Source organism: Haliotis asinina, chromosome 7, assembly GCF_037392515.1.
Source record: "Haliotis asinina isolate JCU_RB_2024 chromosome 7, JCU_Hal_asi_v2, whole genome shotgun sequence".
In the NCBI taxonomy this organism is placed as follows: domain Eukaryota; kingdom Metazoa; phylum Mollusca; class Gastropoda; order Lepetellida; family Haliotidae; genus Haliotis; species Haliotis asinina.
This window is the reverse complement of record NC_090286.1, coordinates 20,987,789-21,012,664: the sequence shown is the minus strand read 5'-3', so window position 1 is coordinate 21,012,664 and position 24,876 is coordinate 20,987,789. Positions and strand designations below refer to the sequence as shown.

The 24,876-nt window shown below is 40.0% G+C and overlaps 3 protein-coding genes and 1 pseudogene across 3 annotated transcripts in view; all 4 read left to right on the top strand.

Annotated features, from left to right (window-relative positions):
* Window positions 1–912: 912 nt before the first annotated feature.
* On the top strand, window positions 913–2,312 carry LOC137290285 (uncharacterized). Its single transcript, XM_067821087.1, has 4 exons — window positions 913–992; window positions 1,410–1,453; window positions 1,658–1,717; window positions 1,963–2,312. The coding sequence occupies exons 1-4, from the start codon at window positions 913–915 to the stop codon at window positions 2,310–2,312; spliced, it is 534 nt and encodes a 177-aa protein (XP_067677188.1).
* Window positions 2,313–4,644: 2,332 nt separating this feature from the next.
* LOC137291913 (uncharacterized) lies at window positions 4,645–6,044 on the top strand (annotated as a pseudogene).
* A 1,509-nt stretch (window positions 6,045–7,553) lies between these two features.
* LOC137290283 (uncharacterized) lies at window positions 7,554–8,941 on the top strand. The gene is made up of 4 exons (XM_067821085.1): window positions 7,554–7,633; window positions 8,040–8,083; window positions 8,288–8,347; window positions 8,592–8,941. Exons 1-4 carry the CDS (start codon window positions 7,554–7,556, stop codon window positions 8,939–8,941), a joined length of 534 nt encoding a protein of 177 aa, XP_067677186.1.
* An 11,818-nt stretch (window positions 8,942–20,759) lies between these two features.
* The window catches only part of LOC137290621 (coiled-coil domain-containing protein 78-like), a 34,232-nt gene continuing 30,115 nt past the window's right edge, over window positions 20,760–24,876 (top strand). The window contains exons 1-5 of the mRNA XM_067821684.1: window positions 20,760–20,843; window positions 21,365–21,498; window positions 22,119–22,336; window positions 22,795–22,958; window positions 23,813–23,956. Of these exons, the coding sequence (XP_067677785.1) occupies window positions 21,386–21,498; window positions 22,119–22,336; window positions 22,795–22,958; window positions 23,813–23,956 (639 nt within the window). The 5' untranslated portion in view covers window positions 20,760–20,843; window positions 21,365–21,385. The remainder of the gene's footprint in view (window positions 20,844–21,364; window positions 21,499–22,118; window positions 22,337–22,794; window positions 22,959–23,812; window positions 23,957–24,876) is intronic.

The following is a 24,876-nucleotide window of genomic DNA, read 5'->3' as shown; positions in this document are numbered from 1 at the left end:
ACCACATGCATTAGGCTATTGTGTTGGAACGTTTGAACACGGTACTGGTGTGTTTCAGCACCCTTGTTTTTGACAATGTTTCATTCACTTAAACTCAACACGTATTGAATAAGCTGCTTCACTGCGTGTTCTAATATGTCGTTTGAAGTACCTCTGCTCTGTGCAAGCATCGGAAATAGTTCATCACGTTTGCAAAAAAAAAGAAAGAAATTCATCAATAAATGAAAAGAAACGGGACAATACGACTCACTTTATATTATAGCGTATGTGCAACAAACCCGACAATGCGCATTGACTCTCTCATTGACTTAAACATGTTTATTCACAAATGTGAAAGGAATTGGGGACAAGTTATCCAACTTGAGATATCCGCTCCCTAATGTTTTCATACATGTATCTTCCATATTATACATCTATGGAAGGAATAGAGAGAAAGTACAGTAACGTTTTGACTGATAAAAATGGAAGTTCGTACACATTTGAAAACCTGTTCCATTCAATAAAACACGATGACTATAATATTTTCAGAATGGGGAACGCATTTGTTGATAATATGCAAAGGATTTTATCCATTTATCCCAAATCACATTTGTATACATGCATATATTCAAATAAAACTAATCATTGCATTCTGGAAGTGCTACCAAAGTGTCCTGTGTCAACGTAATCTATATAGGAGATGTTCTACAATTAGGTGTTTCCATTCAAAGTTTATAGTAATTCCCGAATAATTCCCAACTTTAGACCTGTTCGTAGGCAATGGAACATTTACCGATCATCACGCGCTCGATGATAGCGATCCACGAGTCATGCTTTTCAACACAAAACACGCCAAAGCATGGAGTTACCTGCCCTTGAACAGTGGTATCTAAGGGTGTGACGTCACAGACAGTGACGAACTGTGCCACATGCATGATGCCGTCTTTGAGATTAGCGCGTGCTTTATCAACACATCTACGCGATATGCCGTCCAAAACAATTCTTCCTTCGAGGTACGTGTTCGACTACCTTCATTTTGTAATAATATACAATTGTTAAGTCGAGGGAATAATTTACGTGCAATGATATTTAGTAAGTATGTGAACTAACTGGTCCTGTGATTGAATGGGTTTGGTATAGGCGTAGAGACAAACTGATTTGAGTATTTCAACATTATGTAGCCAGTATGTGTTCATTAATACAATGTATATAAACTATTTTCTAGAACGACTTGTAAGCAATTTTCTATGTACGATTTGTTTCTAGTAGTGACGAAATCTGAATAATAGTGAAACAAGATATCGCTTGCCGTAACGGTAGACGACATGTTGTTCCTTTGAATCACTTTACTGTGTTGATACCATACTCATATCTGGTTTACGACTCATGTAGTGTGCGAGTATTTCAAAAAGGTCATATATTTTTTTCAGGCTGCCTTGGAAGAAGACAGAGTCTCTGGTGAACTATGTCAGAGGTAAAGTTACTTTCTAGTTTCAATATCCCAAAGGAAATGTGTGTTGACGGATTGACGGAAAAGTTTCAAATAAATATGGAAAACACAAAAACGTTCCACAGAAAAAGAGCCACCTAGTATTTCATTTGTTCAGTAATAGTCTGTTAAAACAATGTTAACAGTTTTAGGGCGTTTGGTAATCAGTACACTTATGCTATTCTTCAGACATGATAACCGGCCAAAGTCACATGGTCCTTATGATCTGCACAATTGTTGTTGGAGGTGGTAAGTATATTTTACATCTATTTCTATGACGTGTATATGAGACCATCTAATTTACGACAACTGGAATAAATATTTCTGCCAAAAGTCATTTAATAACATACCCCAAACCCTTCCTCAATATTTGGGGGTCTTATGGATAATTTGAAGTTATATTTGTAGCTACGTATTAAGTGATGTTGTATTGAAAGTGATATTTTTTCCATTAGTGCATTCCCAAACATCAAATCATGTTTATGATTTTTCAGTGGTCATTGTGGGCATCTTCTTGGCTGTAAGGTTATGTGTACGAAGATGTCGGTCCGTTGTCAAGGATGGCCACAGTGTTCGTGGATCTCTTGATGCCGCCGAGAATGGAAATGCAGACGACATTGTCTCCCTGGCTCCACACGAAGATTTCACACTGGCCCCTAATGCCTTGTGGTGGGAGGTCGTGGAGAAGAGAGAGGCGGAAGACCCAACTTTCGGTCAGGATGTGGTGATAGCACCAGAGTACTGGGTGGAAGACGAGGATTTGAGTTATGACCCAGAATACTGCCTGAAGCCAGGCGAACTCTGGTGGGAGGTGGTGGAGGCCCAGGAGAAGGCTGGAAGCTGAAGATAGAACAAAGTTCTGGGACTAATGGTCCCCGGTGACACATGGAAACCAGGATATAGGTTGTGTTATCTCACGGACAGATATCCTGGACATTTCGAGCTGGCCGATCATCTCCATAGCTGAAACCAGGATATAGGTTAAGTTTGTCTCACGTACAGATATTCTGGATACTTCGAACTGGCCGTTCATCTTCACGTGCGTGGACATGATGGCTTGAAGAAGCTGTGATACCCGTTCCTTTGTGAGCACACCTGTGGCAAAACTAGGTCTTGTTATATATATATAGTTTATGTTATTTCACATACAGATATCCTGGACACTTCGAGCTGGCCGATCATCTTCACATCTGAAACCAGGATATAGGTTATGTGATCTCACGGACAGATATTCTGGACACTTCGAGCTGGTTCACTATCTTCATAGCTGAAACCAGGATATCGGTTAAGTTATTGTGATATTCTGGATACTTCGAACTGGCCGTTCATCTTCACGTGCGTGGACATGATGGCTTGAAGAAGCTGTGATACCCGTTCCTTTGTGAGCACACCTGTGGCAAAACTAGGTCTTGTTATATCCATGCCAAGGAGACTTTGAGCAATGAATTACGGGACTGTGTTCCCAAAGTGTTATGAACTCAGTCCAGTTTTATGTGGCCTCATTTATTTGACAACGTGTCTTTATTGTTATGTACATACTGTGCAATAAATCCTATTTTGTTACTGTTGTCAGATGTTTGAACAATATCCAGACACCAACTGATGGTGGATCTGTTGCCGACTTTTACCGCAGCTTTCCGATGGCTTGCGATCTGTAATAGATAAACGGTCCAACAGTAATCCATGGCCTCACGGTCGCTGATGATTCTGAACAGACTTTCATGATTTGACAACACCATAAAATCCAATTCACCATGGAATCAGAGCACCACCCCCATCATTTAGCCTTCGTCGATGTACAACCCGACAACAGTCAAGACAACAAAAGGAGTTGTTATCCATAAAACATATCATGTATTCAACAGTGTCTCCTATGGAATCCTCAACAGTGTCTCTTATGGATTCCTAGAATGGACACAGTGTCATTTTCACCCGTACCAAAAAACATACAAATAAAAATAAAAAATAGACATAAAAAATAAAATAAAAAATAAGACAAAACAAAATACAGTAAAACCATCAAAAAGTTTTAAATTTAGGCGAAATGCGACACCGTGACATTTTTGCCTTTTGTCGCATCGCTGAACCCCTCGGAACCATTTTATAACTGCCAGGGCACAGTTGCGACAAACTGCATGGAAAATCTATCCACCACATGCATTGGGCTATTGTGTTTGAACGCACCCTTGTTTTTGACAATGTTTCATTCACTTAAACTCAACACGTATTGAATAAGCTGCTTCACTGCGTGTTCTAACATGTCGTTTGAAGTACCTCTGCTCTGTGCAAGCATCGGAAATAGTTCATCACGTTTGAAAAAAAAGAGAAATTCATCAATAAATGAAAAGAAACGGGACAAGACGACACACTGTATATTATAGCGTATGCGCAACAAACTCGACAATGCGCATTGACTCTCTCATTGACTTAAACATGTTTATTCATAAATGTGAAAGGAATTGGGAAGAAGTTATCCAACTTGAGATATCCGCTCCCTAATGTTTCCATACATGTATCTTCCATATTATACATCTATGGAAGGAATAGAGAGAAAGTACAGTAACGTTTTGACTGATAAAAATGGAAGTTCGTACACATTTGAAAACACGTTCATGACTCTTGCATTCAATAAAACACGATGACTATAATATTTTCAGAATGGGGAACGCATTTGTTGATAATATGCAAAGGGAGGAAGGGAGGGATGGAGAGTGTGTCAAGCATGGTTCAAAGCATGGTTCAAGTTTCTTTTGAGAAGAGTTGGGGTGGCCCTGAAAAGGGCCGTTGTTTTGGTGATGGTGGTGCCGCATCACCGAGGCCTCTGTTGTTGTTGTTGTTGGGGACAAATTTTATTGTGGAGGGATTGTACTGCCTTTGGGATACCCCCACCACAATGGATGCATACATAGAACTTGGTGGTGGTGGTGGGTATGAGGGGTGTTGTCCCTCCCTCTTCCCTCTTGATGTTCAGTTGCACATTTGACCTTCTAGATACCACCCGAGAAAGCAGATGTGAGACTTACCAGAAGACGTGTTACCTAGGAGTGTCTTTTCTGATAGTCACACTCAAATCTGATCAGTCACGTCGTCAAGGCTAGTATTAGCGTTGCGCGTCTAAAGATAATAGCACTGAAATCATCTCACAGAGACGAAACGGTTTTCAACATACATGCAAAATGTCCGTGGCAGTTCTATTGCTTTGCATTTTATTGAGCTGTTCTGTCTTTGGCCTTATCATGCCATTGACAAAACCCGACTGTAGCGCTGATCTGACCAGCCTCTTGTCATGTACTCTTCTTGAGCAGACGATTGCGAACCTTCAGAAAGACGTCCAGGCCAACAAAGTTCAGGCAACCGAAGTGGCATCCTTGAAGACAGAAGTGCAGCTGTTGTCAAATGAACTCGCCGTGGTGAAAGCAGAACTGAATGACATAAAACAGAGCAAAGGTAATTCCAACACACCAACTTGTGTGGTCTGCAAGTGACACAGAGGAACCTAAGTCAACTTACAGCGGAACTCCAGTCAACTAAGGCGTTAGCACAGAGTACATCAAAACAACTGGAAACACCAAGGATGGATATGAACTCGACTTCTGCAGAGATGCAAGTGACACGGAGGACCCTTAGCATTATCAGCACGGAAGTTACAACCTTGGGGAGTGACCTACACGTTGTACAGAACCAGTCCCTGGACAACAAGCAATTACTAGCAATGCTTGGTAAAGTAGAATGAATCATACTGGTTGTTTGTATATAGAAATATTTATCTTTCACTGTTTTCCTTCTTAGAAATGGTCTTCAGCATCATATGCGTGTTGTAAGAGGTCACTAACGGGATCAAATGGTCAGAAGAGTGAAGAGTTAGGGATGTTATAGCAGTGGGCGGAGGTTGCTCCAGATAATAATCACATGACATGATCGATTGTTGATACCTGTGTGATTTGCGTGAGGATTGTTCGCCAGAATCTTGAAGATGAGCGCACTTGTTAAGGTTTATACGACCATAGATACAAGAACTACCAAATGAGTCATTAATGAGTTAGAATTGGTCTTCAGCACCTCATGCTTGTAAGAGGCGACTAACGGAATCGGGTGATCTGACGAGGTTGCCATGTCATCGTATACCATTTGCGTACATCGATGCACATGCTGTTGATCACTGGATTGTCTAGTCTAGGCTCGGTTATTTACATACCACCGCCATATAGCTATAATATTGCTGAGTGCGACGTAAAACTAAACTGACTCACTTACTTTTACTTCAGAATCAAAGAGAAGAACTGTGGCTTTCCAAGCGGACGTCCCACTGCCATCACCTACAAGCGTTACGGAGACAGCGTCATTTAATAACACCATTTACAACGCTGGGTCCGGCTACAACAGTACGACAGGGAGGTTCACTGCACCTGTCTCTGGAACTTACATGTTCTGGACGCAGCTAGAACTAGGGGGCAAAAACACTAACATGTACGCCAGTATAATGGCATCAAGGTTAATTCTTGCAGAAGGAAAGGTGACATTTACAGACCACAATATTGATGACGTGGACGTTTCTGCTGTTGTGTTACCCATCTGAACAAGGGACAGAAGGTATGGGTGGAGATATATTTCTCCCAACATATTTATGCCACTTCGCACATTGGTGGGGTGTTGTTGTCAGCAGACTGAACAATCTTTGGAAACACTAGAAACTAGCTGTACAAGGCGCAACATATGTTAAACTCTGAAGGTTGGAATTGGCCTTCAGCAACCCATGCTTGTCGTAAGATGTGACTAACGGGATAGGGTGGTCACTGACTTGGTTGCCACACGTCATCGTATCCCAATGCATGGATCGACGTTCATGTTGCTGAGCACTGGATTGTGTCACATAGCTAGAATATTGCTGGGTGCGGCGTAAAACAACAATAACATTGTGTTAACCATGTTTATATGTTAAGACTGTGTTTACCATGCTACGTGTTGAAAACAGAACAGTGTGGGGCCTGTGAGGTATAGTCCCGAAATAAATAGCTAAAAGGACATGCTAATAAGCATTATTTTTCTTTGTCCTTGAACATAAGGTGCAGTTTCAGAAAGTTACAACATTCCCCGCCTCGACTCCTCCTGATATAAGAGAGCTTAGCCAATGAAACGCACGGAAATGGGACCAATGAGGTGCTTGGATTGAGACGCAATGAACCAATGAGATGCGCTGGAATTGAACAAATGGAAACGTGAGACGTCACGTCATTCAGGTGACGTTTTCGATCCGCTTGTGGGGCTATAAGAACCCCAGAATCTTATGAGTTATGAGCATCACCATGAACACAAGTAGAAACTGTAGAAGAAAGAATTGCATTCGATACAATCAGAATCTGCAACTGAACATCCAGAGGGAAGAGGGAGGGACAACACCCCTCATACCCACCACCACCACCAAGTTCTATGTATGCATCCATTGTGGTGGGGGTATCCCAAAGGCAGTACAATCCCTCCACAATAAAATTTGTCCCCAACAACAACAACAACAGAGGCCTCGGTGATGCGGCACCACCACCACCAAAACAACGGCCCTTTTCAGGGCCACCCCAACTCTTCTCAAAAGAAACTTGAACCATGCTTTGAACCATGCTTGACACACTCTCCATCCCTCCCTCCCTGGTGCGCCGTCGCCATCTTGGCAGCCGCCGCCATCTTGCCTGCCGCCGCCATCTTGCCCGCCCTCCTGGCCGCCGCCACCGCCGCCGCCATCTTGCCCGCCCTCTTGGCTACCGCCGCCGCCATCTTGCCCGTCATCTTGGATGACGCCATCTTGACGCCAGGAAAAGACGCCAGGGAGACGCTGTTCACTACTGTAATCCATATAGGAGATGTTCTACAATTAGGTGTTTCCATTCAAAGTTTATAGTAATTCCCGAATAAGTCCCAACTTTAGACCTGTTCGTAGGCAATGGAACATTTACCGATCATCACGCGCTCGATGATAGCGATCCACGAGTCATGCTTTTCAACACAAAACACGCCAAAGCATGGAGTTACCTGCCCTTGAACAGTGGTATCTAAGGGTGTGACGTCACAGACAGTGACGAACTGTGCCACATGCATGATGCCGTCTTTGAGATTAGCGCGTGCTATATCAACACATCTACGCGATATGCCGTCCAAAACATTTCTTCCTTCGAGGTACGTGTTCGACTACCTTCATTTTGTAATAATATACAATTGTTAAGTCGAGGGAATAATTTACGTGCAATGATATTTAGTAAGTATGTGAACTAACTGGTTCTATGATTGAATGGGTTTGGTATAGGCGTAGAGACAAACTGATTTGAGTATTTCAACATTATGTAGCCAGTATGTGTTCATTAATACAATGTATATAAACTATTTTCTAGAACGACTTGTAAGCAATTTTCTATGTACGATTTGTTTATGGTAGTGACGAAATCTGAATAAAAGTGAAACAAGATATTGCTTGCCGTAACGGTAGACGACATGTTGTTCCTTTGAATTACTTTACTGTGTTGATACCATACTCATATCTGGTTTACGACTCATGTATTTTAAAAAGGTCATATATTTTTTTCAGGCTGTCTTGGAAGAAGACAGAGTCTCTGGTGAACTATGTCAGAGGTAAAGTTACTTTCTAGTTTCAATATCCCAAAGGAAATGTGTGTTGACGGATTGACGGAAAAGTTTCAAATTAATATGGATAACACAAAAACGTTCCACAGAAAAAGAGCCACCTAGTATTTCATTTGTTCAGTATCAGTCTGTTAAAACAATGTTAACAGTTTTAGGGCGTTTGGTAATCAGTACACTTATGCTATTCTTCAGACATGATAACCGGCCAAAGTCACATGGTCCTTATAATCTGCACAATTGTTGTTGGAGGTGGTAAGTATATTTTACATCTATTTCTATGACGTGTATATGAGACCATCTAATTTACGACAACTGGAATAAATATTTCTGCCAAAGGTCATTTAATAACATACCCCAAACCCTTCCTCAATATTTGGGGGTCTTATGGATAATTTGAAGTTATATTTGTAGCTACGTATTAAGTGATGCTGTATTGAAAATTATATTTTTCCATTAGTGCATTCCCAAACATCAAATCATGTTTATGATTTTTCAGTGGTCATTGTGGGCATCTTCTTGGCTGTAAGGTTATGTGTACGAAGATGTCGATCCGTTGTCAAGGATGGCCACAGCGTTCGTGGATCTCTTGATGCCGCCGAGAATGGAAATGCAGACGACATTGTCTCCCTGGCTCCACACGAAGATTTCACACTGGCCCCTAATGCCTTGTGGTGGGAGGTCGTGGAGAAGAGAGAGGCGGAAGACCCAACTTTCGGTCAGGATGTGGTGATAGCACCAGAGTACTGGGTGGAAGACGAGGATTTGAGTTATGACCCAGAATACTGCCTGAAGCCAGGCACCCTCTGGTGGGAGGTGGTGGAGGCCCAGGAAAGGGCTGGAAGCTGAAGATAGAACAAAGTTCTGGGACTAATGGTCCCCGGTGACACATGGAAACCAGGATATAGTTTATGTTATCTCACGGACAGATATCCTGGACATTTCGAGCTGGCCGATCATCTTCATATCTGAAACCAGTATATAGGTTATGTTGTCTCACGGGCAGATATTCACAGCTGGTTCTATGCGATTGGAGGATGGACATGTATGACTGATATATGCCATACATGTCTGATGCATGCCTTGTTAATACCTGGATGGACTCTCCTACCAGTTACCGACAGGCGTTGATATGCGCGTTATGATAGCACCTTGATATAGCACTTTGTCTCTGTTACGGATGGTGTGCTCGCTACTGATTCTCTCTTCGTTGATGCAAAAGAATGTGATATTGTTTTGGTTACCATATTGTTTTAATCAAAGAAATTGTTCAAATTAAACATGTTACAATTAATTAAGCCTTGTTACGATATTTATTTGGCGTGTGTCTGTGCTGCATGCATGTAGTGGTGTGTAGTCCTGTGCGTAGAGCTCAGGTCACAAATCAGTTGAAGCAACGTTGAGCTCAGAGAATTCTTGTATGGTTGACCGTGTTTGGCAGCTTGTTAGAGTTTCAAGACCTTCAGTACTGCACCTGTAAAACAAGCGGTCTTTGGCAAGTGACTTGTTCACGCCGTCCATTGAGCTACGGCAGTTTTGTACTGGTCACCGACATTCCGGACTGGTCAAAATCCATCATGGCGGCCACATCGGGTTTCGAGCCTTTCAGTGGGTAAAAGAGGTAAAAATATTCATCTTTAATTTTTTTTAAATAATTTTAGACAACTGAGCAGATCAGTTGTTGAAATGTATGTGGTAAGTGCTCTGTTAAGTCCTCACCTTCCCCAAGTGCACACGTTTTTCAAAGAGTCATCAAACCATGCCACGATCATCACGAATTTCATCGGAAAAATAGGAATGTCGTTAGGAACGTGTATTATAAGTTGAGAAATACTCTTTGATGACTCACCAATCAGAATCAACAGATTCAGAGTTATCAGATTTCCCCAAGTCTCAATTTCTAGTAGTGGGCAGGTTGGTCATTGACGGTGTACGGTTTGGTCATAGCACTTGAATGTGTTGTCATTCAATGAAAGTTGGGACTGTGAACATTGGAACAGGTTTTGAAAATAGTATTTCTTACACAAAGGAAACAGATGCTAGTTTGATGACTTTTGAATTGGTTTTGTTGAGTAACTGTTGTTTCCGTTGATATCTGACAGTGAATCTAGTCTTGTCACATTTCAAATATCCTAGGAAAGTATGAAAGATAGATCATTGAAAATTGTTCTTCCAATGGTGAGTGTGTCCTTTCCTCTGCTGTATCGTCATACTTTACAATAGTTTCCATTAGATTGTCAAGATGTCATACCTTTAACATATTCAAAAGTGGTTTTTGGTGTTCACACTTTCGTTCAGTAAGGATATATACTTTGAGATATGGCCAAGGCAACAAACTGATATCTGTCCCTCTGAGCGTGCAAAAAGTTGTGGAAAGTCTCCTTGAAGTAACTGAGATGTAACTTTATGCAGCATCACAAATGTATCTTTGAATTCACAGTAAACAGTAAAACAGTATCTTTAGAAAAGTATTATGACCAACCCCCACACCAATTGCTCAACCCTGCAGTGTGTGTCAAACCAGGGATACTCTACAACTCTACTCTATATTGGCTCCTTGTACACTATTTGCTTTGGTCGGAGTTGGAAAACGCTTTTCTACGGCTAAATGCAATAGTGTGTCTTAGTACTTTCCGTGTAGCAGAGTGTTTCCCCTACAGTTTGCGTTGTGACAGTCATCAAGAAAGAAGCAAAAATAATTTGTGGGAATCTGAAAGTCAACACGAAAAACCACTTTCTATTTAGTTCGTACCTCCAGAAAAGGAAAACATTTTGAAATTAGATCTGAGATACACATACGGCAAGGGAACGCGGATTTACGTTTTTAACATCATTGAAGCAATAGCATGTCGAAATCAATACTTATGGATAAATGCCTCACCACTAAACAATGCTGACCAACTCATGAACAACTGTAGACAAGGAAATGAAATCAGCGACAACATTCAGTGACATGCCAAACGCATTTTGTATTTAGCCAATCACGGGACAACCACTCTTTTACCGCTTGATCATGTTGATGGAGATATAAATCCAAAATAGTTTGCTTGGCATGGTAGTGACATTTCACACGGGACCATTTCGTAATTTTGTAATTGTTTAACAAAACTGTAACCTTGTGTATTTCACTGTGTGACATACAAACCAAAAGTTGAATGAAACTGGACAAGGGAAATAAAAACATTTAGAAACAGTGCTGACATTATCAAAAATGCGTGAAATCAGTATATTGTTAAAACAGCGTCATGACCAATACAGCTCGGATAATGGGTGTGTGTGTTACCGACGAGTCAGTGTTTAGTTTACGTAGGCAGTTTTAGTACATTAGAGTGATCTCCCTTCCGTACTGTTCCTAACAAGGTGCTCGGGATTCTGAATCAGGTTCTGCAATGGGTGGCTGGAAACTCGAAGTATTCAAAGTAAATGTTGTTTTTGGTCATGCGTTACGTTTATTACTGTATCCATGTAGGTGATCATGACTGATGCGTCATAATATACCAGACCATGCTACCTCTACCAGATACGTGAAATCAGGTTAGAATAAGCCGAATATCGCGGTGATGTGTGCACTGTAGGCTGCATGCATGTCTTGACAGTACCCCATCGCGGCTGTCGGCGAGGTTAGATTTGGCCTTCTGCAACTTAGTGTAAGCAATGCTAGTCGACTAATTGGTAAACTCAACTAGCGGCACCAGGTGATGATATGTTGTCGTGTTCCAACTGCGTAGTTAGATGCTGGGCTTGATGATTTCAGACACAGGCTTGTCTGATCCAGACGCAGTATTGGCAAGGTCTGCCAGCGCTCACGTCCTTGACTTGAGAGTCACGCTTTCATTACTCATGTCACGATCTCACGACATAATTGATAAATTTTCATTGTTATTCACGTATATATTTTCTTTAGCATGCTTGTTTTACCACTTAAAAATCCCTCAAATAGGTCTGAATACATGTACATGCTTTTAGTGACTTTACTTGTGAGGGAATTATACATTTTGTGCTGGCTTAATGGGGTTTTCAGACCCTGAACACTTCACCAGGTTTCATTCTGAATGCAGCCCTTGGATCCCGGCTTCTCATGTTTTTTTCCTTCTGCATATATTTGGGAACCTTGACTTGATGTGACAAAAGAAGTATAGCTCCAGCATCAAGGACATATGTACATACACTGACAACACAAAGTCATATCTTTCAGTAACAGGATAATTGTCTGAATACTGCAAGTAGTGGCAGTTTTATGCTGCACTCAGCAATATTCCAGCTATAAGGTGGCAGTCTGTAATATAATTGAGTCAGGACCAGACAGTCCAGTGATCAACATTATGAGCATCGATCTGCGCAGTGGGGAACCGATGACGTGTCTGCCAAGTCAGCAAGCCTGACCATGCAATCCCGTTGGTCGCCTCTTACGACAGCTAAGTTGCCTTTTATGGCAAGCATGGGTTGGTGAAGGCCTATTCTACCCTGGACCTTCATGGGTAGGAGTTGTAGGTACACCTGTCAGTATATGTTATTGTTTCACAGGTACTACTGTTCATAGATCGTATCAATATGAAAATAAAGAATAATTTATCAAAGACCATATGATATTATATGGTCTCTGAATTTATCAAGCACAGGGCATCATAACAGCCTTGAACCCCAGATTCATTACGTAGAAACATAGACCTGAAGGTTTTTCTTAAAATGATGCACTTTTTGCAGATGGCTGTTTACATGAGCTTTCCTGTGACAATGTTCTACTACTTCAACCAACCGGAATTCTTCGAGGACTGGATGATGAGCAAGAGGGTAATGTTGGTGTTGGTCATACTGGAACTACGACGACTTGCCATTACCTGTTTTGTTTAGAAATATAACTTAGTGGTGTAATTTGTGACATTTTATGGATCATACTTGATCTTTTTCTGTAAAAAATAATGTATTTTGAAAGTCAGGACGAGAGAGAAAAATAAATTCTGTAGGATACATATACAAATGTAATAACTTGGTAATTATAAGTCTATAAAATGAGAAGTGTACATACACTGTGAGGTTAGGGTAGTTCCACATTACATGACTGATTGTCCTCATTCATGCATTGAATCAGTTGTGTGTGATTCATATGTTTCTGAAAACATTATTGTATATTTCGTGTAACTTCTCGTACATTTGTGGTATTCAGCTCTATGTGATCTCACTGTAATATGAACATGGGCAAACCAATTTCTCAAGTGTGACATTTGATGAGGGAGGGATACTTGGCAGCAAATGTAAAAAAAATCGCATTTTTATTGAAGAGTGCAAGTGCATAATTACTGTACATCTTTGTTAAGGATAAAATCATAAAATTGCTGGAACATTGATGAAAGTGCTATAACACTATACTGACTTGATACTGTGAAAGAGAGTCTTTTTTAGGGATTATGGCAATTCAGAACCATGTGTTTGTTGTTGCAGATTGTTCAGCTGAAAAATTATTGGACATATTAATTGTGTTTTCAGAAACAGCTCTTCCCACCACAAGACAAGAATGCAGTAAGCATGATGATTTATACTTATCTCTGAACCCATGAGGATCCAAGTTAGAAATTGTCATAATGGACGATTATATATATGATTGTCAGGCTTGCTGATTTGGTTGACACAAATGGAAGCTTTCACTCAGTAAAGAGGATGTGATATGTCAGTTATTAGATGGAATCAATCAGTGATCAATCTTGGTCTGGTTTTGTAACGTTCTTGTATCAGGGATAAAGGTTTTCATGATGAGAAACATGTTACTCGGTACATTGAACTAGTAGATAGGGACAGTATATTTAGACAAGGTTTTGGGTAATCTGGAGAAGTCTAGTTTTAACTAGTCTGATTAAGTGAAATAATCAAAGATTCGTCGCAGTGAGTGAGTGAGTTTAGTTTTACGCCACAATCGTTGAGTCTGGATCAGACATTCCAACAGTATGAACATCGTTCAGCACAACTGGAAACTGATGATATGTTAACCAAGTCAGCAAGCCTGACCATCCAATCCCGTTTGTTGCCTCTTTCGACAAGCATGGGATACTGAAGACGGGTATCCTAACCCAGACCTTCACGGGTCAGACTCAATGGCCAAGTAACGGATCATGTTTTTAGTCTGTTACATTTTCTAAGCACTATACAAGCTTGTTCCAAGTCATGATTGAACTTACCTTAAAGACTCCCAGAAATTTATGTTACTAGCATATTAGTCCTTTGAAGATTTGAAATTTGCAAATGTGCCCCTCCACAAAATATCCCCAAGAACTAGATGGGGTTATCTCTCTATATTTCTTGTGCATGAACAAAAATACCCAGGAATATTTAACAAATGATGCTATCCAATTATTTTAGATGATTGATTGGTTGTAATGAACCAGTCATCAATTATCAGATTTTAACAAATACCCAACACTGGTTTTAACTGATTTCTTTGTATTTGCTGTTTCAGAAAGCAATAATTGAAAGGACAATAGAGAAAATAGAAAAGCAACAAGAGGAAGAATGGTTGAAGAACAAATAACCTTGGGATACAGTGTGTATCATGTATATATGTACATAAATGTGGACATTAGCTCATCATGCGTGTGTATACGTGTGTATTGTCAGAGAGAGTCTGTCATGTTGAAATTGTAAACAAGAAACTAGATGAGATAAATGCACATATGACTTCACCTTCACCATGTGTTTGTTATTTGTGTTATTGTCTTTGCCAGTGGAAACCAATAAATGCTTTTCATTGCATCTCATACAAGTGAGGCAGGTAATAAAATGAACAGAAGTGACTGTGACTGTAAAGATGACATTGGGGGACTGGTGACCCTCTCAATCTGAGTCAACATGTGAATGTACAGTTGACACCGAGAGACTGGTGACCTTCTCAATCTGGGTCACTATGTGACTGTACAGTTGACACCTGGAGACTGGTGATTCTCTTGATCTGGGTCTCCCTGTAAAACCAAGATCGTCATGAATATGAAAGGTTAGTGAGTGAATGTTCTGTCAGCATTGTTTGCTGCCTTGTGTTACCATGGGTCTTGATCCTGTCCTCAGATGAGTAGTCTATGATAAACTGCAGTGGAATCCAGGGGCATACAATCTGCCAGTGACTGGACAGCAGATCCAACTGAATCATCTCTAGTGAGAACCTTGATCGCTGAAGGGATGCTCAGTTTTGTTCATTATAAACATGAAGTCACTACAGCCAGGTCATAACTTACAATGATTTATTTGGTTCAGTCTAGTTCCAGTGTTTCTGAAGACATGACCTACACTGGACGCAACAGTTTTATCTAAGTGTTTCTTGAACATGGCAGTGGAAAGAGTGTTTCTCATATCATTATCTAGCTTTTTCCTCTCCATCACTGAGGATAGTAATAAAGACTTTCTATATGTTTCCGTATGATATAATGGTACTTGGAGTACACTACTAGATCTAGTTCCAAATATCACAATAGTCAAAAATTGCTAAAACAAATGAACTATACAGGGTTTGGAGGATTTTCCTCTGAAGGTGGTATTTCAGACTTCTTAAACAACTGATCACAGGACTAACTTCAGAAATAATATTATCTGTATGTGTATTCCAGTGGCAATCGCTTTGTAAAGTCAACCCCAGATGTTGATGATTGCCAACCCACTTTATCGGCATCATTCATTATAAGGTCTGGCATTGATGTTACTGTTTTCATTCAAGTCAAAATGATAGATTTAGTTTTATTGGGATTAAAGTCTACTTTCCATGGCCCAATTACCTATTATTTCTAAATTGTCTAACATAGTGGAAGATAGAATAGGGTCATCAATTGTCACATATAAGGATGTATCATCGACAAATAGTTTAATATTACATTGTATATCTTCAACATTGACATAAACAAAAAAGAGTAAAGATCCTAAGACTGAACCGTGAGGGACGCCAGCTTCAGTTGTTGTAACGTTTGATTTATACACATTCATTACTGTCAACTGTTTTCTATCATTTACGAACCGTGAAGATCCCGGGTAGAATAGGCCTTCAGCAACCCATGCTTGCCATAAAAGGCGACTATGCTTGTCGTAAGAGGCGACTAACGGGATCGGGTGGTCAGTCTCGCTGACTTGGTTGACACATGTCCTCGGTTCCCAATTCCGCAGATCGATGCTCACTGAATTGTCTGGTCCAGACTCGATTTTTTATAGACCGCCGCCATATAGTTGGAATATTGTAGAGTGCAGCGTAAAACTAAACACACCCACTCTATCATTTAGATAATTTTCAAACAATAATAAGAGAGATCCGCGGATGCCACTAGCATAACGTACGTTAAAGACCCTTGTACCAAACGCTATCAAACGCTTTGCTTATATCGCAGAATACGGCGCGTACTTCCTTACCACTATCCACCGCCTTACCTATATAGTCATACAAATGGGTGAGCTGGTATGATGTAGAACCACCCGTCGTGAAGCCTGACTGAAATGAAGTGATACGTCCATTATCTAGGAAAACATTTGACACATGTTTGAAAACTCACTTCTCAAACACTTTTGAAAGACAACTAATCACTGAAACTGGCCGATAATTTGTATAATCATAAACATTATTTTTCTTCTAAATTGGAACAACGGATGGCCATTTCCGTGTATCTGGGAATTGATAAGAGGACAAAGAAATATCAACCAGATTACAAAGTGGAATGGTCAGTTGCTCAGTTAGACATTTTAAGACACGGTTGCTAAGATGATCTGGACCAGTTGCTTTAGTGACATCAAGCGACAGTAAAACATCCCTTACTTCCACACTTTGTGATCTTATATCAGTGAGACAATTTTCAACCTTAATATCAGAATATACATTAAACTCATCAGAAGAACTGTTAACTGCTGCCATACTAAAAAGTAGTCATTAAAAATATTTGCTTTGTCAATATCATCTTCATAAAAACCATTATGTGTTCACTGTGTGGAAATATCTTAGTTGTATCTGCTTTCTAAGAATAATGTTTAACAATGCGCAACCAGGATTTACAAACATGTACTGTATTGTCAACATTATCAAGTGTATCAAAATCTGACATAAGCTTATTCCGACTATTTCTCAGGTAAGTTACCGCGTTTAGCCTTTCTATGAATTCTATTTTTCTTACGCATGGGTTTTCTGACAAATCTGTTCATCCATGGAGCTTCATTTGGACGGATCATAGCAGTACTGTTTGGAATGTTTGATTTACATAGGTCGGTTCATGTACTAGCAAATTTTGAAGAAGTGGTATCAACATCAACATTTTGTGTAAGAAAGGACCCACCTTTCACTATGGCGTCATGGACAATCCAGAGGAAACATTGGGTGAACTTGTCTCATGTTGACGGTAGGATCCACTGACGTACACCCCATCAAAGTATGTCACCAAACCATCGATAGCATCTGGTCTTTAGCAACCATCACCTACTTTAGACTGTTCCGTCTCCTCAAGGAGAAGGTGTTGGAGGAACCCAATCGTCCTCTGGCAGACACATTTTGAGCTTGTCACCACCCGAGTCATCGGGACGGAATGTCCAAATGCAGAGACCAAGGGATGGTTATTCCACTGCTATGGACTCCTCCCCAGCCTCTGACCACATTGAGGATTTCAAGGATTACACGGCCGTCACATGGGTGGACGATTCCCACTGTCACTTTGGAACCATCACAACACTGTAGGTCCAAGAGCCAACAACAACTTGGAAGGTTTTCACAGTCGGATGAACAGATTCCTTCCACACCACCACCCTAACATATTGCTCTTTGTTGAAGTAATTCAGAGGATCGAGATGGCTGACAGAGCCAAGTTGAGACAATTCGACTTTGGGGCTGCTCCTCCAAGTCGTTAACGAGTCTACAGAGAGATTGACAACAGGACCCTGAGGCTCAAAGAAACACTTAGTCGCGGCGAGAAGACTCTTCTTCAGTTCCTAGATGCGGTGGCTAACCTAATAAAATTTGGCTAACAAGACATGAATTTCAATGGACTTTCTATAACTAAGCAAATACAAAGGCAAATAAAATATCGCTGTGAAAAGCTTGAGGCTACTGTGCTACAATTGTGCATTGATATTATATTCCTGTTATCAAATAAATCTGAGATATCTTTCTTGCATTTATATGCGGACTATTATAATGTGCGGATAACAGGTAGTAGCTAATCTGTTCACTGAACTGTAAATTTTGTTCCTTTAAGGCATTTACGAACTGCCTGTCTGCGTGATGGGAGGACGCCGGTCCTTTGGGTTTGATGGAGTGCCGGTGCTCCACGGCCTCTTTCACTTCATCTATCGGAAGGAATGCCAGGCCATCAAGCGTACCACAGAAATGTTGGAATTCATCATCGGCTTTGTAGTGTGGCACTAATCCCAAGTCTTGTATGTGGCGCCAGGTTGCTTGAGTGAGGTGACAGAAGTATCCACGAGTTTGAACATGCTGTCTTCAGAGTCTGTGACAACAGTTTCAACAAATACATCCAGTCCAAGGTCCTCCCATTTATCTACTCCCGTCTGTAAGAGCTCTTCATATGCAGCACGGGTCTTGTTTGGAAATAAAGCATACACTGCAGTGACTGAGACATTTTACAACCAACTAGCATATATTATATTACCAGCATAAAGCTTTGTATAATTGTCACCTTTTTCCCCTTACTTATTTCCTACTCTCCCTCTCTCTTTCGCTCTCCCTCTCTCTTACTTTCTGAAAGTGTCTCAGTCTTGTGAATCTTTGCATCTGAATGTGAAAGTGTCTCAATAGAGTCGATCTACATCTGTATGTTCAAATGTATAAATCGTGTAAATCACTCTATATGTGTTTGTGCGAGAGTATCTTGATTGTGTGAAGCTCTCTATCTGTATGGGAAAGTGTTTCCGTGGCAATGACCTGGGTTTCTCAATTGTCTTGCCTCCCGCACACACCGACATGGTTTGAATACCGTTAATAGGTGGAGGTCCACTCGTAGCTCTGTGGTCTCTTTAACAGTGGGCATTCTATGATATGTCTCAGAATATTCATGAGTACACAACGGCATGTTTAGGATATTTTACAGTCACTGAAACTGTACTAAAACTGTCTCTGATTTTATATTTATGGGCCTATTTATGGTCTTAGATACATAAAAAAATCAGATTCGGGACTCGAATCCCCAGTCCGTTTCTAACTTCTTGTTGTCCCGCTACTTCATCCAAACGACCCAAAGCCAAAATGCGACCTTTCTCAGACATTAAGCTACTCATAACGACGTGACTTGAATACTATTAAAAGCGTATACTCAAAGAAGAAGAGCTTCTGTAAGAACTTTTCATGCAGTAATCTGGAACACAGCGATCACTTGTCCCATGCTGTAACACGTGTGTGCGCCACGTGTTTGTTGGTAAAACCTATACCAGGGAGCCTATATAGAGAGTTACAGAGTATCCCTGCCTATACATTCTATTGGTCATCATTCATTCGATGATCACTTCATGAATTTATGACAGGCATATAATTACTGGTAACACCACTCAAATTACTTGCTCAAAACTTCTCATTTGACATTACTCGTGTCTGGAGTAAATATTCAGCTTTATATAAATTAAGGTCTGGTGTGGCAAATGTATTACATTTTATGTAATAGTAACATGGAAGTGCAGCAAGATAAATTATCAGCTGAGCTACAAAATAAAAAAAGAAAAAAAGGATTAACCAATAACACGTTTATTTTGGACAGCGGATTTGTCAAAAGGTAGAGTTTATATAAAATTATGTAAATTTACTAATATGTACTGATTACACCCTGTCTTAAACTACCTGTGTATAAAACAACATCCTTCCTTCAAAAGATCAACCGCCAATACGTTGATTGATTGCTCATTAAATTGGCTAACTAAATTATATTTTTCAAAGAATGGCGGACATCATACCATTAGCTGCCAAGTGTGCTATCTTGGATGACCAATTGCAATGAGACACCAGTATGGACAACCTGAAACGATGTATCTCTTTTTCTCATATTAAAAGGCACATGGCATAGAGCAGGATTATATACCAGCTGCAGATGAATGGCATGTCGTTCTTCTATGTGGATATTGATGGGTTCGTTCCTGAGCAAGGTTATAGCCTGACATTCTTGGTATAACTTGGGTCTCTTTTAATTTCAATTTTCGTATTTTGTTTTTATTCATTTTGGTGTAGCATTCAGCAGAATCTGTGTGACAGACAGCATGTACTAGGTCGCGCTGAGGCCGTCTGTATGAAGTATTCTTTTTGTGAAGTTATGACTTTGGGTTGATTGGACTTGGAATTCGTTGAACTTGATTTGATGGGTGAGGAATTTTCACTTGTGATCTGATTTGGTGTCTGCCTAGGCTGTAGAAGTTGTTTTATGTTCTTTCATGCCGGTGTCAACGCTAAAAATGTTTGCCATCGGAATCCGTCTGCACAACTCTTCACTAGTGCTATTTGTTGTCTTTAGTGTATTTTCCTTAAAAACCCATCTTCTGTACAAAGTCCTGTTTCACGAGTGTCCCCGAAAGATGTGTCTTGGGAATGTCAAATTTTAATTCCCACCCTCCTGATAAAACAGGTAGTTTCGCGGTTCGAACTAATCCCACTGAATCACAGCGGCATATTATTTGTTGAGCTTAGCAGATGCAGAGTGCTGTCCCCTTTGAACACTCTTCAGCATTCCAGGCGCTTCCTGTGTAATGGCGCGTCGCGATGTAAACAAATGACACACCGAATATTGGTTTTGTGTGGTTTCTTTATTGCAAGGTATCTGTTACATATCAGCGTATCTGTAAATGACGCAAAAACAAAAACAATACAATACATGAGGAAAGCCATCCTCTGTGTAATCTCAGGAGCATTTTATCCAGATCTGAATTATTAATATTTTAATTTTTATTTGATGAGAAAATGATGAATATAGAACTCTTAACATTTCGATGAGATAACTATACAACGAATAGCACACAACTGTAGTAAATTATCTTTTCATTAATAAATTACAGAAAGCTTTTTTTCGTTTCTATGATTATCAACAATTATCATTTGATGATCAGTTGTTCAAGACTGAGCTTTTGAACAAGTGATGTAAAATTAAACAACACAAGTGCAAATGCCTTAAACATTAGGACCATTTATAATCTATGATTTTGTGCACATACACTCACGCACACACACTAACACTCACACTCACACACACACACTAACACACACTAACACACACTAACACACTAACACACACTAAATCATATTTCCTGTATGATGACAGTATTTTTTTGTCATCCCAGTTTCAACATCTACAGGGAGCCATGAACATTGAAGTCAGTGGGCGTATCCGTCCCCTTGTCCCAGGGGAAGGGAAGGAAAACTTATCAGTTGAAGGAACACAGAGGTTGACAGCACCAGGAGGACATTTCTTCCAGTAAATACTTACCTTTTTTTAAAACTATGCATTTTCCATTTAAATTTCTTTCATGATAATATCAGTTCAATGTGTGTAGTGTTGGGATTAATCACAGCACCATACCTTATGATACCAGAAGTAATTTTGAAATAAGGCTTACGCAGGGTTTTACCATAACTTACTAAAGTGCATCTCGAGGGGCCCCTCCATGATCAATACATTTTACAGGTCCTCGTCAGTAATGTGACAGTCCTGTGAGGTACTGAAACAGTGTTGTGTATTGTACGTTCAAATAATGACTTCAGAGTCTGGAATGGACTATCAGAGGTCATTTGGACAGTTATCATGCCTGATAGATGAAACAATAGACACAGATCACCACTTTTATTGTGCTGTAGGTATTTTTTTGTGTTTCTCCAGAAGTGATATGTAGGGTTTTCTGCATCCATTCTCTAATATTTTGTATACTGGATGCCTGTTCATACGTTGTGTAAAACCTTGATCTCACGCCACTTCTGTCAATTTATGATCATTTATTTAAAAGTGGCCAAAATAGTTTGGAAGTATTTCTAGAATATGCTTTATTTAGATAAGTATCCACTATCAGCCAAGCTGAAAAGATGGTCTCAATTTTGTAGTTTCCAGAACCTTTTCATGAGGGATTCTACCACATATGACATCTTCCGGAACACAGTGGAACTATTGCTGGAGATGCTAATGTCAGGCTTCAACGTGTGCCTGCTGGTGACAGGGGAGAGTGGGTCAGGCAAGTCGTACACCATGGCAGGGGAGAGCAGTGCCAGGGCGGGACTAGTGCAGATGGTCTTCGACTACCTTTTCGCCAAACTCAAGGAAGGTGGGCTGCTGAAACAAAAACGATATCATCCTGCAAATTGAGCTCACTTGTGATTCAAATGTGAAGAAACTTTGTACCTTTGTTAAAGTATTGTGGCTAAACATATGTGCTTCCCTTCTTAGCCTTGATATAACCCTTGCTCTTCAAGCATAATGTCATTCGACACTTCTCACAGCCATTACTGACATTTTTGTTTTCCAAAAAGCATGGTATTTGGGAGTGATTGATGTTGGCCTTACACATATATTGTCTTGTTTGTATGAAAAAAACTTTCACTTTGATTTTACTTGTGGAAATAATTCATAGAAAAAATGAGTTACAAATGACCAATTCCTGTATGAAGTTCACATAAGTAATGGGTTGAAAGGGACAAGATCATGTAAGATGGGAAGCACCAGTTCATGCAATAAAACATGATAACAAACAGAATTATGTGACATATATCCCTACTATTTCAGACACTTTCAAGTCAGATACAAAGACCAAGCGCAAAAACCCCAAAGTGTACATCCAGATGTACGAGATCTATAATGAAATGGTCAAGAAGCTGCTGGAGGTTCCCCAGGGTCACCCTGTGTTCTCAGACATCACAGAGTCTGCAGACAAGGGCATCCATGTCCGAGTAAGTGATAGCTGTACATCTGTCATATTACTTGAGTGTATTCAGAACATCCTTTGTACAATAATCAGGGCAGCATAAATATTGGTTATTCTCTGATGATTTTATGGAGAGCCTAGTGCAGGCAGGCATTAACATGCATGGATGAAGGGAAGGAACTTTAACTAATACATTTAACACATGTTCCTCAAATGAGTTCATGGCAGAGTTGGGGTTTAGGTGTTGTCAGGACATCTGTCTATCTGTCAACTTTCATATGATATTTTCATTATCTTTGACATTCTTGCTGATGGTACAAGACCGAAACTTAGTATGACCTTTCCAAGTTGTCATTTCTGTTAAAAGTGCTTGCGGAATTCTAATCTGACTTTGAAATTTGTGCCATTTTTTGTCTATGATTCAGGTGAGCTACAGAACCTTGTGGTTCTATCTTAGTGTTGTTAGTAAGGTAGCACATAATTAGGACTGCACTATATAACCGGTTCACTGGTACTCACAGATTCAGACATATTGCGATACACTTTTCAAAAACCAGTATTTTCACATGCATTTGGAAAACTTCGTAACATTTGAAAATCTTTGAATATTTCCAGTTTTTAAATTGTTCCTTTCCTTTTTCTTTTGTGCCAAATATCATTTACATTTTTACTTTGTCATAATTGAAATGTTTTATTCAAGCATAGTGATTTTGTTGTGTTTTTTTGCTTTGAAGATCCATCTTTTTGCAATATATTGCAATACATATCACAGTACGAAAATCCTCTGCAATACCCACCCTCCCTTAATTATAACATACAAGCTTCTATCCTGCTACTGGCACACATTGTCTGACAGTGAGTTGTTGTTTGCTGCTACAGAAAGCTCTACCAGTTCATGTGAAGGACGCAAATGATGCTAACCTCCAGTTCCGCTCTGGCTGGGGACGGAGAACAGAGGCTTCAACAGACTACGGGCCTGCACAGAATAATGCCGCCATCTTACTCAATATTGATCTTCATATGGTGAGTGCTAGTATTTAGTACGACATTGGCTTACAAATGTTGATGAACAAAGTTGGTACACTATCAACCTTTCCAGGAACCTTAGTGCACCAGATGACTATGCCAGTGGCCAGACATTCACAAACTCTGTAGGGTTTAGCTTCATGTTGGAAAGTGTAACTTTTGATTCTAATTCAAGTCTGGAATTGTTAAGAGAGCATATAAGTAGTAGATTATGCCAAGATGATGACAATGAAGAAGACTACATGTATGGATCCATGCATCTGTTGTTAAAGTATGGAAACAAGGTATGCCATGGGGTATGAATAACCTCAAACTGCAAAATGCAGCTTTTCAATGAACGCAAACAACAGCTGGAAACCAGTGATTGAATAACTGTCTCCACACATGATACTTTATTTGTGAGTGAGTGAGTGAGTTTTAACATTTTCATTAGCAAAATTCAAGCAATACCATGGCCAGGGACACCAGACATTGGGAGGAAATACCCAAATCAAACATTGAGCATAATTGTATCTACTGAGAGAAACAGATACTGGAAAATTCAAGAGTTCCTCTCTTATTTTCCAATTTTTATCACCAGCTTTGAATAGTACTGTGAGAGGAAACCTAAGAATGATTACAGGATCACTGCCATGAAGTGGTGTTGCTTTATTTGTTTCCTTCAGTATATATCGAGTGACAGGTGCAATCTGATTTTGTCTTAATGCCACCCTTGACCTTTGACATGGGTTGGTAATAAACACCACTGGTCAGCTAACAATAGTCTTTGAAGGGCATTTATAAGTGAAATGCATAAGAATGAGGATTTTATGGATATCAACTTCTTTATATGAGAACACAACGTTTCGGAGTTAATGCTTACTCCTTCATCAGGTGACAATAGTATGAAACAATCAGATCACTCCTATAATACTTCT